The 15,621-nt window shown below is 45.7% G+C and overlaps 8 protein-coding genes across 8 annotated transcripts; 4 read left to right on the top strand and 4 right to left on the bottom strand.

Moving 5' to 3' along the window:
- CYBJADRAFT_165581 (protein kinase) lies at window positions 1-791 on the bottom strand (the record flags this gene model as incomplete). The annotated part of the gene is made up of 1 exon (XM_020214104.1): window positions 1-791. A coding segment is annotated over one exon (791 nt), but the record flags the coding sequence as incomplete, so codon positions are not given.
- Window positions 792-2,734: 1,943 nt separating this feature from the next.
- CYBJADRAFT_179218 (MDR family NADP-dependent oxidoreductase) lies at window positions 2,735-3,961 on the top strand. Its single transcript, XM_020216970.1, has one exon. It carries the CDS (start codon window positions 2,798-2,800, stop codon window positions 3,893-3,895), a length of 1,098 nt encoding a protein of 365 aa, XP_020073315.1. The 5' UTR covers window positions 2,735-2,797; the 3' UTR covers window positions 3,896-3,961.
- A 142-nt stretch (window positions 3,962-4,103) lies between these two features.
- CYBJADRAFT_160252 (MDR family NADP-dependent oxidoreductase) lies at window positions 4,104-5,207 on the top strand (the record flags this gene model as incomplete). The annotated part of the gene is made up of 1 exon (XM_020213520.1): window positions 4,104-5,207. The coding sequence occupies one exon, from the start codon at window positions 4,104-4,106 to the stop codon at window positions 5,205-5,207; it is 1,104 nt and encodes a 367-aa protein (XP_020073316.1).
- Window positions 5,208-5,260: 53 nt separating this feature from the next.
- On the bottom strand, window positions 5,261-5,737 carry TRS23 (TRAPP subunit TRS23; the record flags this gene model as incomplete). Its single annotated transcript, XM_020212392.1, has 1 exon — window positions 5,261-5,737. The coding sequence occupies one exon, from the start codon at window positions 5,735-5,737 to the stop codon at window positions 5,261-5,263; it is 477 nt and encodes a 158-aa protein (XP_020073317.1).
- A 171-nt stretch (window positions 5,738-5,908) lies between these two features.
- On the top strand, window positions 5,909-6,505 carry RMI1 (Rmi1p; the record flags this gene model as incomplete). The annotated part of the gene is made up of 1 exon (XM_020216146.1): window positions 5,909-6,505. One exon carries the CDS (start codon window positions 5,909-5,911, stop codon window positions 6,503-6,505), a length of 597 nt encoding a protein of 198 aa, XP_020073318.1.
- Window positions 6,506-6,539: 34 nt separating this feature from the next.
- MET12 (methylenetetrahydrofolate reductase (NAD(P)H) MET12) lies at window positions 6,540-8,508 on the bottom strand (the record flags this gene model as incomplete). The annotated part of the gene is made up of 2 exons (XM_020212369.1): window positions 6,540-8,339; window positions 8,425-8,508. 2 exons carry the CDS (start codon window positions 8,506-8,508, stop codon window positions 6,540-6,542), a joined length of 1,884 nt encoding a protein of 627 aa, XP_020073319.1.
- Window positions 8,509-8,998: 490 nt separating this feature from the next.
- On the top strand, window positions 8,999-11,815 carry RAD1 (ssDNA endodeoxyribonuclease RAD1; the record flags this gene model as incomplete). Its single annotated transcript, XM_020212418.1, has 1 exon — window positions 8,999-11,815. A coding segment is annotated over one exon (2,817 nt), but the record flags the coding sequence as incomplete, so codon positions are not given.
- On the bottom strand, window positions 11,815-14,711 carry SWI1 (Swi1p). The gene has a single exon (XM_020214105.1). The coding sequence runs from the start codon at window positions 14,635-14,637 to the stop codon at window positions 11,872-11,874; it is 2,766 nt and encodes a 921-aa protein (XP_020073321.1). The 5' UTR covers window positions 14,638-14,711; the 3' UTR covers window positions 11,815-11,871.
- Window positions 14,712-15,621: the final 910 nt, after the last annotated feature.

The raw sequence follows: 15,621 nt of genomic DNA on the forward strand, positions 1-15,621 counted from the left end.
TCGCATGCTTTCATCCAAGGGTTTCTTGTGCAACAAAAGTTGATGAGGATCACTCCTAGAGACCAGATATCTCCCTTGCAAGCAGGGTATTCCAATCTTGTCAAAGAATGGTTCATAGTACACAGACGTTCTGGGGCCATGTAATAGCTCGAACCAATGCATGTCTTTGACTGAATGTACTTGGACTTGACTGCAAGCCCAAAATCTCCAATGACAACCTTTGAACCCTTATTTGCACACATGATATTCTCTGGCTTGATGTCACAGTGGTAAATCCCCTTCGAGTGACAGTACGAGATGACGTCTATAAGCTGGATGAAGACATCCTTTATCAGCCCGGACGAACGTGCATATACCTGTCTATCGACAATGTTGACAAAGAGATCGCCTTCTGGGTAGTAATCCATCACGACAAAGACCGCAACTTGAGAGTCCAAGATCTTGTGGATCGAGATGACATTTGGGTGCTGGTGGACTTGCAAGTGGATACTGATCTCTCTGACGAAGGGACATGGTATGTTGTCTGCCATGCTTAGTCTCTTTAGACTCATTTCGCGAAGACCCTGTAGCGAGAAGTCCCTCTCCAAGAGGTGTTCCGCCAACAACGTCGTGAGGTAGTCGCTCTGTTTCTTCACACTTGGATTGCTCTTCTTGGAGATACATTTGATAGCCACCTGTTGGCCGGTCACGGTGTTCTGTGCCTGGTACACGAGCCCGTATGCACCAGACCCTATGAGCTTGACGATTCTGTACTCGTTTATGAGCGAGCCTGTTATGTCCGTGTGTGTCATGTTGTACTATTGTTGGGTGTCCTTGACACTAGCTGTAATCTATAATTGTATAGTAAAGCAACAACTATGTATATGTGTACGGGATGTAAACAAGCAGATAAACACAATAAACAGATGAGACAATACGATCTCTTGGGCTCTATATATAAAATCTCACGAGGGCTCGTATGGTTACGTTTTCCTGGTTTCACGGTTTTTATGGACTGACGTACAAACGTGCAGCGCTTTGGATCTCAAACTCCCAGGTGTGGTGTGGTTTTTCTTCTGTTGCATATGCTCTTTTTTTCCTTAGACAGGAAAAGTTGTCACCAGGTTCCAAGGCAACTTTTGGGGGGTCCCGGTCTGCCTTGTTGGCACAGGGAGGGCTAATTGGCAACGGAAAAATTTTTCACTTGGGTCCAAGGGGCTGCCACACGATATTCAGTCAGGAGTTACGGCGACAGTAAAAGTCGAAGCTATTCTTGTTAAGGAGCCTTTCCAGTACATTGCGTCAATGCTTGTGCGTTCACAATTTATAGAAACAACCTGCCTAATGAGCGCCAGTGCGACAGTAAAAGACTATGTTGAGACAATGTAAGGTGGTTGTTTCCGAATAAGGGGACTCCTCACATTAGGCCACGGTCAGCAATACACGCCCACCGCTGTCGTACACGCACACAGCAACAGCTATGTTATTTCTACACATAGTGGGCTCTGAACCACGGTTGTTTGTTGGGCTTTGAGTTACTGTTTTCAGGCAGTGACCTTTTTTTAGTTTGCAGACGACAGCTGATTTTTTCGTTTGCCCTCTCGTTCAACTGCAGAATCAGGATTCCGGGCAACCTACGGCCTCACGGAAAAAAGAAAAGCCCACGATGAGGTGTCCATCGATGGCGAAATTAAACGATGTACTTGGCCCAAAGACCTATCGCTGTGGCGTTGGGCCTTTGAGTTTCCTCTACAGTGTATACCCCTTGTTGAGTCACCCCGAGATTCGAATGCGGCAGTATGGATCCGTCATTACGTAATAGGTAGTCCTAGATTCGGTGTCTGAGCAACGTAGGGGAACCCGTTGATGCTCTCTCTGGCCCTCTGCTACCGTTCAAGAGATTGCTTTCCAGGGCCCCAAGGTATCACAATTGCATACAAAAAAGCACGTGGTGAACAACCAGAGCTGGATTCACGCGAAAAGCGTAGCCCTGACAGAGCTACCTCCACTAGACGACTAGGACCACTCTCCAGTGTCCTCGTCCAAAAGTAGTAGCCCTGGAGCTACCACAAGTGATCTCCACGACCATCTCATTTGTTGGCCAGTGGCCGTATGCAGAAAGATCGCCGCCCTCCTATCCCCTCGATCCTGTTGGAGCTCCTTGGCTCTCAAGCTGCTTGGCTCTCAAGCTGCTCGGCTCTGAACCTCACCAACTCGTAGATCCCACGCGTCTTACGACGAAGACGTCATTGCAGAAATCAGGACGTTGACACAAAAAAGTTGTACGATTCAAACAGCTACTCACTACACAGCCCTTCGCCTACACTGACGACCGATTTATCCGACAGCTTATATATCAGTGGAATTTGGAACAGTACAGCAAACCGGATGTGGGTTTTCGAGGGAAGCGGAAAACTCCCATTTTGTTGCTCAGGATACACAACCATCAATGGTTGAGTTCGAATCGGGGGGGGGGGCAGAGATATAAGTCCATGGACAATGAGATGTGCTTTGAATGCATCCATTCGTAATCAACAGTTCAATGCCGTGTTATCTTACAAATTCCAAGCTAACCATGATGTAGGACGCCCATCCACGCCGGACTTAAGGCGGACTTAGTCGGAAATTGCGGACATTGGAGCGATGACGAATTACTAATAAGATGAGGAGCCATAGCGATTTCCCTCGGTATGTTCGACACTGGCAGTTGTGTATAAAATGCTTGGTGACGTTTGAATCCTTCCTTGTTCTCTTCGTTCTAACCACAAGTTGATCCTTCAAGCAACCCCAATCAGTGGATTATCAACAAAGCACAATCATGACCAAAATTACAGCCAAGCAGTACATCTTGCAGAACTATGCCAATTTCCAAGGGCCTGTGAATCTGGACTACAGTTCTCCAGATGCCACTTTCAAATTGGTGACAAAGGAGTACGATACCGATGCGACTTTAGAAGCTGGCAAGTTCCTCGTGGAAACCATATACTTATCGAACGATCCTGCTCAAAAGGGCTGGTTCACACCTTACGAATCGTACATCCCTCCGGTGCCATTGGGGACGGTAGCACCTGCAAGAGGTATTGGCCGTGTCATTGCCTCTAACAGTGAGCAATTTGCGGTTGGTGATTACATTAACGGTCCAGTGGGCTGGGCAACTCATAACATCTTGGAGCCTACCCCATTGACCATCAAGCTGGACGTTTCTAAAGTTCCACATCTGGTTAAGTACATCAGTGCCTTTGGTACCACGACGTTGACCGCTTATTTCACCGCAACAAAGTATTCTGGTGTGTCGCCAGAGGATGAAGGTAAAGTGTGGTTGATCACAGGTGCTGCTGGTGCTGCTGGCTCTTCCTTGTTACAGATCGTCGCCAACATTTATAAACCGAAGAAGATTCTTGCCGTTGCAGGAGGCGAAACCAAGCGTAAATGGGTTGAAACTTTGGGTCCAAACATTGTTGGCCTGGACTACAAGTCCGAGACATACAAAGAAGACTTCACCAAAGCATTGGGTGACGACAGAGTCAACGTCTTTGTCGACCACGTTGGTGGATGGATCCTGGACCATGCCACTGGCCACATGGCTGTCCACGGAAAGATTGTTCAAGTTGGTGCCATTTCACGTTATAACGGTGGTGATGCAGCAGATAACGTCTTCAACAACTACTCACAAGTCATCACCAAAAGATTGACCATCCAAGGGATGGTCCTCATCGATGATCTCAAGGAGGCACCAAGCGCTATCGGACAGCTGGTCAATTGGTTCACCTCTGGGAAGCTCAACATCAACAACTTCCAGGAGACCATTGTTGATGCTCAAGGTGACAAGTTCGAGAAGATTCCCGAGATTTGGACCGGGTTGTTCTCTGGAAGCAACAAGGGAAAATACATCACACAGGTAGCAGCTTATCCATAAGCTTGTGTATAAGAGAAGCTATTCAGTAATACGATCCAGGCGTCATGATATCTATGTAGAGGGCTTTTTTCGATTTAATCCTCGGGTATTTGATCTACCCCATCAACCCCACAAACTAGTCCCCACGGAGTTATAAATAAGGCCGATGGCCCTTCAAAGGACCTTCACACTTCTCAGCTACGGCAGAGGAGTCATACATCTAGCGAAAATGATTAAAGCACAGCAGATCCTGCTGACCAAGTACACCGACTTTGACAGGCCAATTGTGTTTGACGACACGGAGGACTCGAACTTCAAGCTCATAACCAAGGAATACGACGTCTCTGATGACGAGCTGTTGAGACATGGTGAGATATTCATCCAGGTGATATACCTCTCCAACGACCCTGCGCAGAAGGGATGGTTCACCCCCTATAAGTCGTACAAGGCAGTGACTCCACTGGGCGAGATTGCACCAGCTGATGGGATTGCCCGTGTGTTGGCTTCAAAGAACCCACGGTTCCCCAAAGGTTGCTATGTTGAAACGTTTACAGGCTGGTGTGATTATCGTATTTTAGACACTCAAAAGGAAAAGTGCCATATTGTCGACCCTCACAAGGTTCCTCTAGCCAAGTACCTTAGCCTGTTTGGTGGTACTACGATGACTGCGTATTTCACCGTCTTCCACTACGCTCCACAGGTACAGAACAGAGTATGGATGGTTACAGGGGCAGCAGGGGCAGCAGGGTCCAGCTGTGTTCAATTCATCTCCAAAGTTCTGAATCCAAAGCTGGTTATTGCCGTTGCTGGTGGTAAAGACAAGTGCCAATGGGTTGAAACTTTAGGTTCCAGAGTCAAATGCCTGGACTACAAGGATCCAGGCTACAAGAAGGACTTGTTCAAGCTGCTGAACGCGGACAAATCAGAGATTGATGTATTGATTGATCACGTTGGGGGATGGATCTTGAACAACGCCATCCTGTACATGAGTGATTTCAGCACCGTTGTGCAAGTTGGAGCTGTTGCAGGTTATAACTCCCCAAGTGACGGTTTCACAAACTATGCCAACGTCATAACGAAGAGAATCACCATCAAGGGCATGATCGTCATGGATCACGCTGCTGAGTTTGGTCAAGCTGCCCATAGGATCTCTCAATGGCTCAAGGATGGAACTTTGGACGTCAACAACTTTCCAGAGCATATCGTCCAGGCCATTGGACCGAACTTCACAAACGTTCCACAGCTGTGGACCCAGTTATTCCAAGGTGTTAACCGTGGGAAGTACATCACCCAGGTCAATGAGTACGCCCAAGGCAGGGAGTCTCGTTTGTAAGCGACTGCCATACATTTCCAGCCCCCTCCCCCCTCCCACCAGGAAGAGCGCCCTCAAAGAGCCTTCACCAGCTCTGCTATTTTCCGATCAAACAGGTCCACTCTAATGGGCATGTCAATCTCGTAAAACGGGTTCTTCATAACGTAGTCCGCGTACAATGCGTAGATCTTACGCAGCACGTTCTCAGCGGTGTCACAACCACTGTTCAGGTCGCCCTGGGCTGGATCAGTAACCAGTAGAAACTTCACTCCAGTCAACGTCTGGAAGATGTACATGCTGAACTTATCCGTTTCAATGCTCTTCAGACCAGAGGTATTACCGTTCACTGCACTGCCCTGGGACTGGGCACGCGGTTGAGCAGAGACTTTCACCGCAGTGGGAGTCAACTTTGAAGCAATGGCAAACACACCATGTATCGTGCCGGCAAGGATGAGGTGTTCATTGGCGCTTAGCTTGTTCAATCCATCGTTCAGATCGTGCTGGTAAATGAGCCCGCCGGATCTGTTCAGGATAAAGAGCGACTGGATCATGTTCTCGAGTTGTCACGTGGTTTCTTCGGTCAGTGCTGGTGTTCACTAGCCGTTGTCTTTGTTGTCTTTGTTGTCTTTGTTGTCTTTGTTGATGTTTTGATTTTTTTCACTCCTTTCGCTTGTTTACTCCACCGAAACATCAACATTGAATAGCACAGGATTGAGAGAGAAATGAGCTTCTTAATGGCAGACATCACGAAGAGCCCGACGTTTCCTGACAATGCTATATCACAGAGGGCGAAGAGGGCACACAGGGGCTATTCCCCCACGAACGACGAGACGCTGTTCCAGATAATCTCGCTGGAGAACTGTTCGAGGAGTGCTGCTGATCAGCTGGATGAGCTGTTGGCGAACGAGGAGGTTGGCGGTGTTGGCGCTGACCGGCTCAGGTTTGGAAACAACAGGGTTGTGCGGCAGATGAACGTTGAGGATGATAACGGCAATGGACAGGAGCCCATGGTGACGAGCTCAATAAACAACGCCACGTCGTTGTTCAAACTGACCCTACAAGATGGAGAAGGTGCACTGTTCTATGCGATCGAGCTGGACAAGCTGAACTTCCTATCCAGTAAGAATACAAAGCATGGGTTCCCCATACCGCTGGGGGCGAAACTGCTCGTTAAGAAGGGCGTCGAGGTGTCGCACAATTGTCTACTGCTGAAGCCGCAAGATGTATCTTATCTGGGTGGAGTTGTAACTGAATGGAACGTTGATTTGGTTAAAAAGCACATTCAACATCTACGTCAACGACTGCAACAGCTGCCATGAGCTAAGGTACACCGGGTGTGCGACAAGAGAGAAATCATTCCAAGAGCAAATCCCATAATCCAGTTTCGTTACGGTAATCATGGCAGACAACAGTCACGAGAAGATAGTCGTCGTGGATTTGCTGCAACAACTTGTACGATGGAGTGTTCTTCTTGTAAAGCTTTGCCCATTCTAGCCAGATACTGAACGCCTCGTCTCTCCATGCCTTGAATGACTCTTCTTCGATGATGGTGGTTTGCAGGATCTCACGATCCGGGAAAACACCCCATGTGACAGCATTGGACGATTTGGTGTCCAGGGACGACTCAAATCCCCCTCTAGAATCACCTAGATAGTAGCCAGCCTTCTCATTGGAGAGGAGCTTAGGCTTCAATGTATTCAGCCAGGCGTCACGACTGACAAATAACTCAACAAATGCCTTTTGGTAGACGTAACCACCCTTTGGGCCCCATCCAAAGATCTTATCATCAGATCTTGCAGAGTCACAGGCAGGCTGTGAAGCAAGAGACAGATAGCCTCTTTCGTTAAGCTGGATCAACTCTTCCTGGATCATGGCTGTTTCAGGACTCAATCCCAACTCAGACCACGGCAATGCATCGATCTTACCTTCCAAATATCCAACGAAAACGTTGGAAACGTCCTTCAAGTCCACAGGATAACCCCATAGCTCATAGGCCCGCTCAGTGGCGATCTTCAGTGAAGGTCCATACCCGTCAATTTCACCGTATGCTGGAGAACGGGAGTCACCAAAACGACCATTAGGGAACTCATCCCACGTGGCATCACGACCCAGAGTACCTTCACCACTCGAGATGGCCAAGATGGCCTTTTTCGAAGGTGCTTGCAACTTGAAATCGGAGGCATCCTGGAAATCGACCGGGTCTCTTTGGAGTTTATCAACAAGAACTCTGTTTGAGACGGAGCTGGAACGGGCCGTTTTCAATGTGGCGATGTGATCCTCGTCGTCATCCATGATGACATCCTCATCGTCGTTCTCAATCATGCCATTGAGCAGACTTGACTTTTCGACAATCTGGGCAATGGCCTTTTCCAAGTTGAGGGTATAGAAGTGGAAACCCCTGATACGTCCATTAGTTCTGGAGTAAATCTCATGGATGATATCCTTGAGGATATCCACACCAACAGATTTGACCTTGTCATCATCATTTTGGATGCTCTCAGGGAACCTATCCAAGATTGATCTTGGGATTGACGCATGGGACAACTTCGCAGCCCTGTGGAATAACTGGTATGTGTTGATTGGCATCAACCCAGGCAGGATAGGGATATCCTTGGAGATGTTATTTCTAACCATCTGCTCAAAGGTTAGGAACTTCTCAACGTCGTAGAACAGCTGGGTGATGATGAAGTCAGCACCCGCGTCCACTTTCTCCTTCAGATATGGCAAGTCCTTAGCAACGCTCTGATTGGCGGAGTCAGCACCTTCGCAGTGACCCTCAGGGTACGCAGCAACTCCAACACAGAACCAATCACCGTACTGCTTCTTGATGTACTTGACCAGATCAACAGCATGCGAGAAGTCTGCGCTGTTGGGAACAAAGTACTCCTCGCCTCGTGGAGGATCACCTCTCAGCGCAAGGATGTTTCTGACACCGGCTGCTTTGGCCTTGGCCAAGGCATCGTCAATGATGGACTTGTCAATGTTTGTACAAGTGAGATGCATACATGTGGTGAGGTCCATCTCCCTCTGGCAGGTTTGAACCAATGACAACGTCTTTTCAGCAGTTGAGCCACCAGCACCCCATGTCACCGTAACGAAGAGTGGGTTCATCGCACTCATACGTTCCATACGGGCCAATAAGTTCCTAATACCCTGTGAGGGATACGTCCCACTGTTAGTTTCCATCTTCGCCAACATTGTTTGTACGCTTCTACTCGCTGTACAGGTTATATCTTACCGATTCAGTCTTTGGAGGGAAGAACTCAAGCGAGATGAACACGTCATCCTCCTTGAGGCTATCAATCTTTTCTCTAATGGACATTGTGATCGCAATGCTCAGCTTCAATTGGCTTCTTTGCTGGGGTGAACAACAAGCTGTGAAGAGCAGACGGTTTGACCCAGAGAGGGCCCTCTCAAATTTTGGCTGCGAGGTTGAGGGTTTGAGCCTCCCGCACCGGTGTGTGGCTCCCTCCACGCGGGTGGGATGGGACGGAGAACCGAGGGGCAGTCATGTGATCGTGGCTTATTCCGGGAAAGTCACGTGGCGTGAGAGATATCCGAGGATAGTGCACGTGACGGACGACTTCTCCGAGGTGTTTTGTACTACTTTTGTTTATGTCTCATCTTTTAAATGGATGTTGTACACAGCTCTCCAGGCCAGGTCGTTGGTGAAGATGTCGTTGTTTGTTCGAGACGACGATCGCGATGACGACGAGGAGATTGTGATTACTCTGCCCAGGGAGCCTGTTGTGGATGGTGGCTAATGTGATGAGAATGAACAGGCTGAACAGGCTGAGCAAGTTGACCAAGATGAGCAGGCTGAGCAAGATGAGTACCCATTACTACCCCCTAAAGAGGACGAAGATCTTGTTCACCAGACAAACCCAGTGAACATATCCCTCACGCTGCCTTTGAAGTTCCAACAACTTGTGCTGGAGGACCTCATCGCCGATGATTCACTGCTGGTACTCGGGAAAGGATTGGGATTAGGCCCCATCGTGGCAAATATGTTACACACTTTAAGCGCCCCCGCTACCATAGCCAATGTGAGGAAACAGGCCCTCATTATCCTTCTCAGTGCTGATGATAACGATAATGAAACCATTGACGAGGAACTGACCGAGCTATCCTGGATCGATGACGAAGATGGGGAGGAAAACAAAAGACCCTATGTGATCATCAAAAGTGAACTGTACACATCAGACAAGAGAAGGGCACTCTATTCCAAAGGTGGAATCATGAGCGTCACTTCAACGATTTTTATATTGGATATGCTCTCAGGTATAGTTGATACGGATAAGGTCACTGGTCTGGTCATTCTTCACGCTGAGCGTGTTACAGACTTATCAAATGAAAGTTTCATCGCTCATATATATAGACAGAAAAACAAATGGGGGTTTATAAAGGCAGTATCTGATTGTCCCGAAGTATTGATGAGTGGATTTGCTCCTCTACAGAAAAAGTTAAGAGATATGCGGTTAAAGAAAGTTATATTGTGGCCAAGATTCCATATTCAGGTTTCGTCGAGCTTGATGGTTAAAGAATCAACGAGATCTGTTACAGAGGTCAAAGTACGGATGACAGATGCTATGAAACAGATACAAACGGGACTTTACGCTTGTTTAACTAAATGTATCGACGAATTGAGGAGAAAGAATCCAACCTTATCAATTGATTACTGGTCTATTGAAAATGCCTTGGACCCGAGGTTCTTAGGAACTATACACATGATATTAGATCCTCATTGGCATAGGATCTCATATGATTCAAAACAGCTTGTGAAAGACATCAAACTGCTCAAAGATCTTATTAAATGTCTCTTATCGTACGACTGTGTTGATTTTTACGAGAAAATACAACTTGTCCTAGAGGCAAATAGACCTTCCATCGATAAAAGGCAAACTGAGTCTCCATGGCTATTGGCTGAAGAGTCTCAAACAGTGGTGACGTTTGCAAAAAAGAGGGTGTTTGACAATGATGAATATTTATTAGAACAAGCACCTAAATGGGAGCAATTGGCTATAGTACTGGACGATGCTTCAAATGAGAGAGCTCACGATCCGTCTAAAAATGGGCCAGTTTTGATCATGTGTTCTGATACAAAGGTAAAAAGACAACTGACTAGAGTAATAGCAACGATAAGAGAATCCAAAGACAAAACGTTCAGTGCTAGAAAGATTATGGTGAACAAGTTACAGATGTATTTGGATAATAAAGATTTGAAGTCGAGACTGGCGACTACTATACAGGAGGCAGCAGCAGACAATGAGGATGAGATTCAAATCTCAAGAGCATTTGCAAAAACCCCTGTTGTAACGAAAAGAAGAAGAACAAGAGGTGGTGCTGCTATGGCAGCGGTGAGTCGCTTACACAATGCACCAACACAAGGTGATGATATTGAATCTAAGATGAAACCTGAAGAGGTTGAGATGGAGTTAATGGACCTTGAGGTTGCTGAGGATCAGGAACTGGATGCCATCAGCGATCAAGAAGATATTGAGAGCATCAATGATCCTGGAAAATTCTATTCATACATAGGAAGGGAAAATCAAGTCATTATCGGAACCTATACAGAGACCACGGTTGATCAAATACTGCAAGAGACTATGCCATCATTTATTGTTATGTATGAGCCAGATTTGGCATTCATAAGAAGAGTTGAAGTCTATCAATCTGTGCATAAAGAGAACCCTGCTAGAACGTTCTTCATGTATTATTCAGACTCATTAGAAGAACAAAGCCACCTAACAGCAATACGAAAAGAAAAAGATGCTTTTACAAAACTCATCAGAGAAAAATCCACCTTGGCTGTGAGATATGAAGCAGATGAAGATTTTAAAATACACAGGGTAAGGAAGGCCATCCCAAATACCCGTATTGCGGGTGGTGCGAAGTTCAAGGATCGAGACGATGAGTCTACAGTGCTGGTAGATTCTCGTGAATTTCGAGCACCATTACCTGGATTGCTACACCGAACTGGACTGAGAGTCGTCCCATGTGTATTGACAGTTGGTGATTACATTTTGACTCCTCAGGTGTGTGTTGAGAGAAAGTCGATCCCGGATTTGATGAGCAGTTTGGCTAGTGGTCGTCTCTACGAGCAGTGTGCACGTATGTCTAAATACTATGCACATCCTGCACTTCTCATTGAATTTGATAGCAACCAAAGTTTTTCTTTGGAGCCATTCTCAGGACAAGGTCGCCCAGGAATTAAGGAGAGGCTTCCAGTATCGTCGAACAAGATGCAAGAGTCAATACAGAAGGACCTCGCAGCACTGGTAATCAACTTCCCAGCGATGAGGATCTTATGGAGCTCATCACCATACCAAACTGCAGAGATTATGGTTGAGTTAAAAGCTGGGAGAGAAGAACCAAATATTGTGGAAGCTGTGAATGCTGGACTTGACGAAGCCAAACAAAGAGATAATATCCAACTTGGTAAAAATGTTGTTGCTTTGCTACAAAGCATACCAGGGATCACTAACGTCGACTTTTATCTCATCATGAGAAAAGTCAAAGACGTCAACAAGCTGATGAGCTTAACCAGGCACGAACTTGTAAAGATAGTTGGTGAAGATCTGGGAGGAAGAATTCATGATTATTTAACAACAAATTACAAAGATGATTGAAAAGGTGGAAAACATATTATTTTAAACAATAGTACAAATCAAATATATAGTTTTGATTAAGCAACACTTTCAATACTCTTGTTGATTCTTTCAATACGCGAGTATAATGCCATAATTTGGTCTAGTATCATAGGGTCAATTGTGCTGAGCATTGAACCGAGGATAGAGTCAGGCGAGAGATGTAGCTTGATGTCTTTGAGTTTGTTCTTGTCATCTTCTTTACCCAAGAATTCAATCAGTTGTAGAGCTTTGTCTGCGAGTTCATTTACCAACAGCAATGCTCTCTTTGAAATTTGCTTCAATGCATCGTTATTGTTTGGTTCAGCAGAAAATGGCGCTAATAGCAAACCAAGTCTAATTAAGCCATGACCGATAGATTCCGTACTGCACAACCAAGTCAAAGGCATATTTTGCTTCAATTGATCAGTTGGGACCATATCGACAACCAACAACGCTGAAAGAAGAGCCTGAAGAATGACAGCCTCTCTCTCCTGCAACAATGGATGTAGAGCTAAAGAGTTGAATGGAATCACAGACAACAAATACTTGAACACCCTTGAAATAAGGAAAAATTCTCCTTGGTCTCCAGTGTACAAGGCCACTAACTTCTTATTCTCTTCAACAACAAGTGGATGGACCGACGAGTCATAGATACCAGTCATAACTGCTTGGAATAGTGATCTATTAGGAGGATCTCTAACCAAAAGTTTTGTGAGCACATCAACACCATGAGAGAGATATTTGTGGGTGGATGGAACATAGTCTGGGATTAACATAGTTTCATCTGTTTGAGGATCACTGCCAAAGGTTAAGACAAGAGCCAATGCACATAAAGCTTCATTATGGGATCTGAGCTCAAGCAAGTGCGATATATTTGTGAGGATAATCAAACTATCCTTCAAGAAACCAAGTCTGCGTCTAGTGAAGATAAATTTATCTCCATTAGTTGCAATAGCGTGTATGATTCTGAATAATAGATCTTTTACATTCTCATTCATCGCAAGTGCCTTGGAGTTGTAATCTGTGAATGAGATGTTTCTGAGAATCATTGATATGGTTGTAAGCTGATCGATGAGTAATACCTGAGGGTCCTCTGCAGTCCTCACATGGATTGTGCTGAACGGATCTTCTGTTTCTGAACGAACGGCAGTCAACATTTCAAAGTAAGATGGGATTTCAAACTTCTCTGGAATGTTAAAATTAGGTGGCATAGAAGATACTTCTTGTCTAGAAACCCCATTGGATTCTGGTTCATCCATATCCATAGCCACTGTATCCGGTACAGATTCAACGTCAATGGAGTCTTCAGTCTCTTCAATGGGTTCACCACTAAAAGAGTCTATCCGAATTTCGGTTTCGTCATATTCTTCATCATCCTTCACGTATTTGGAGAAGACTTCGTCAATGTTTGATGATGCCTGAGGGGTTATAATTTCAATATCGATATCATCCGCACCAGCCTTAATTCTATCATTAGTACCTTTTAATAGTTGATCCAAAACACGCAAGCCGAGTGTTGTTATAGCATCCAAAAATTCAGGACATTCAGGCAACGGTATGGTCAAACCATTATCAGCAGATGTCACTAGAATAGTGTTCAAAGCAGTATTAACCTCAGAAATACAACCAGATTCTAGGCTCATTGTCAAAGCATGTATGTTAATAGCACCCAGTTCCGGTGCGAACAAAAATATTGGCTTTGCCGTATCAATTTGTTCACCAACTTGAGATAACACCTTGATATCGAATCCACCATGGTAGTCAACAATTCTATGCTCTGGGATGTAATTTCTGATGATGTTAGGCGGAAGAATTGGAGGAGATTCAACTTGGGTAGGAACATTAGTCTCTGATGGTGGTCTAGAGATAACTGAAGGACTCACATTAGTGTTGGACACCAACGGTGAGTTATTCTTTGAGCCTCCTTGCTGAGATACACTAACTCTGGCACCAGGCTGGGCGAATGGAGAAGTAGCGTCTCTAGAGACAGGTCGCGGAGGTTGAGCCATTGGCGTTGGTGGTTGACTTGTATGCTGAGAAACAGGTTGCTGCTTTTGTTGGGCAGGAACAACTATGTTTTGCTGTGGCTGAAGAACTTGAGCAACCTGAGGAGCTGAATTAGACGGCGTTGGCAGATGCTGTTGAGCTGGTGACTGCTGGATGACAGGGGATGGCGCACTGGCAGCAGCAGGAGCAGGAGTAGGAGCAACAGCAGGAGCAGGAGCAGGAGCAGGAGCAGATGGAGCTTGTTGTTCTTGTTGTCTCTGGCGTAAAATAGCCTCTTGTTGTTTCTGCAATAACTGTCTTCTACTTTGCAAATCTCTTTGACCTTCTGGAGTAGACGCATATTGCTCAAATGGATAAAGATAATCAACGTAAACCTTTGTCAAATCTCTAATTAATTGAGGGTTCTGATCGACATTTAAACCCAATTTTTGCCCAACAAGACCCCATTGATTTTGTCTCGACACATTAGCGGAACCACCCCATCTTGCAACAATTGCATAAAGGAAGAATGGATGAAGTCTTCTTCCACCAACAACAGGAATAGTGTTAATTGGGGTTCCCCTAGCTCTCATATAATCAGTAAGTGTTTTCATGAAGAGGTCAACCTGAATCGAACTGAGCTGTTGATTCAAACGCCTTTGTTCAGCACTCGGCTGGTTATTATTCTGCACCTGTGGTGTTTGTGCCTGTTGCGATGCCTGTACGGGTGTCGGTGGTCCTGAAACGTTTTGTTTCTGAGCTTGAGGAGAAGGTCTCTGGTTTAAATTCTGATTTGGAGTACCATTTCTAGTAGCTTGGTTACTAGAAAATGGCATATTGAACTGGTTTTGAACCATTGGCGACCTAACACCATTCTGGATCTCTTGTGGAGTTGGAGGAACCGAGCCAGATTGAGAATGAGGCTGCTGTTGAACTTGCTGTTGGGTTTGCTGTTGAACTTGTTGCTGAGTCTGTTGCGTTTGTTGCGTCTGTTGCGTCTGTTGTTGTTGCTGAGTCTGTTGTTGTTGTTGCTGCTGTTGCTGCTGCCTTTGTCTTTGTTGCAACTGGCGTAGTCTTAAAGCCTGTTGTTGTTGCAATTGTTGAAACATCTGTTGCTGCTGTTGTTGTTGCTGTTGAGGTGTTTGACCGGACAAGTTTGGCGACATCTGTGGATTCAACTGAGTGTGGTGTTGATTAGGTGACTGCTGATTCTGTTGAGCCTGTTGAGCCTGTTGAGCCTGTTGAGCCTGTTGAGCCTGTTGAGCCTGTTGGACTTGCTGCTGCTGCTGTTGCTGTTGCTGTTGCATCATCATTTGTTGCTGTTGAAACTGCTGTTGTCTATGTTGATTTTGGTTCCGCTGCTGGAGAGCTGCAATCATAGCTGCCTTATCTATTGGCATTCCTTGATTGAACTGTTGTTGGACATTATTTTGGATGCCGCGTTGTCTCTGCTGTTGCTGCTGCTGTTGTTGTTGTTGTTGTTGCTGCTGTTGCTGTTGCTGTTGCTGTTGCTGTTGTTGTTGTGGCACTGGCCAACCATCTTGTTGAGTAATAGGAGGAGGTATTGTTTGGCTTTGCGTTGAGGGTGAAAATACTTCAGCTGGAGAGAATCCCTGGTTAGGAGGAGGGCCTTGCTGAATAGAAATGTTCTGATTACTTTTGTTCTTATTCCTCTCATTGAGAAGGGATTGAATCAAATCGTTCGTATCATTGGGTCTCTGCAACTGATTCGACATCAGTGGAGAATGAGTAGCATGCAGCTGTTGTTGCAACTGTTGCTGAGTCTGTTGACGAGCTTGCTGTTGCTGTTGCTGTTGTTG

Source organism: Cyberlindnera jadinii (genome assembly GCF_001661405.1).
Source record: "Cyberlindnera jadinii NRRL Y-1542 unplaced genomic scaffold CYBJAscaffold_1, whole genome shotgun sequence".
NCBI lineage: Eukaryota > Fungi > Ascomycota > Saccharomycetes > Phaffomycetales > Wickerhamomycetaceae > Williopsis > Williopsis jadinii.

Excerpts from the sequence above, each read along its gene's own strand:
- CYBJADRAFT_179218 (XM_020216970.1), top strand. The coding sequence starts at position 2,798 with ATGACCAAAATTACAGCCAAGCAGTACATCTTGCAGAACTATGCCAAT.
- SWI1 (XM_020214105.1), bottom strand. The coding sequence starts at position 14,637 with ATGCCATTTTCTAGTAACCAAGCTACTAGAAATGGTACTCCAAATCAG.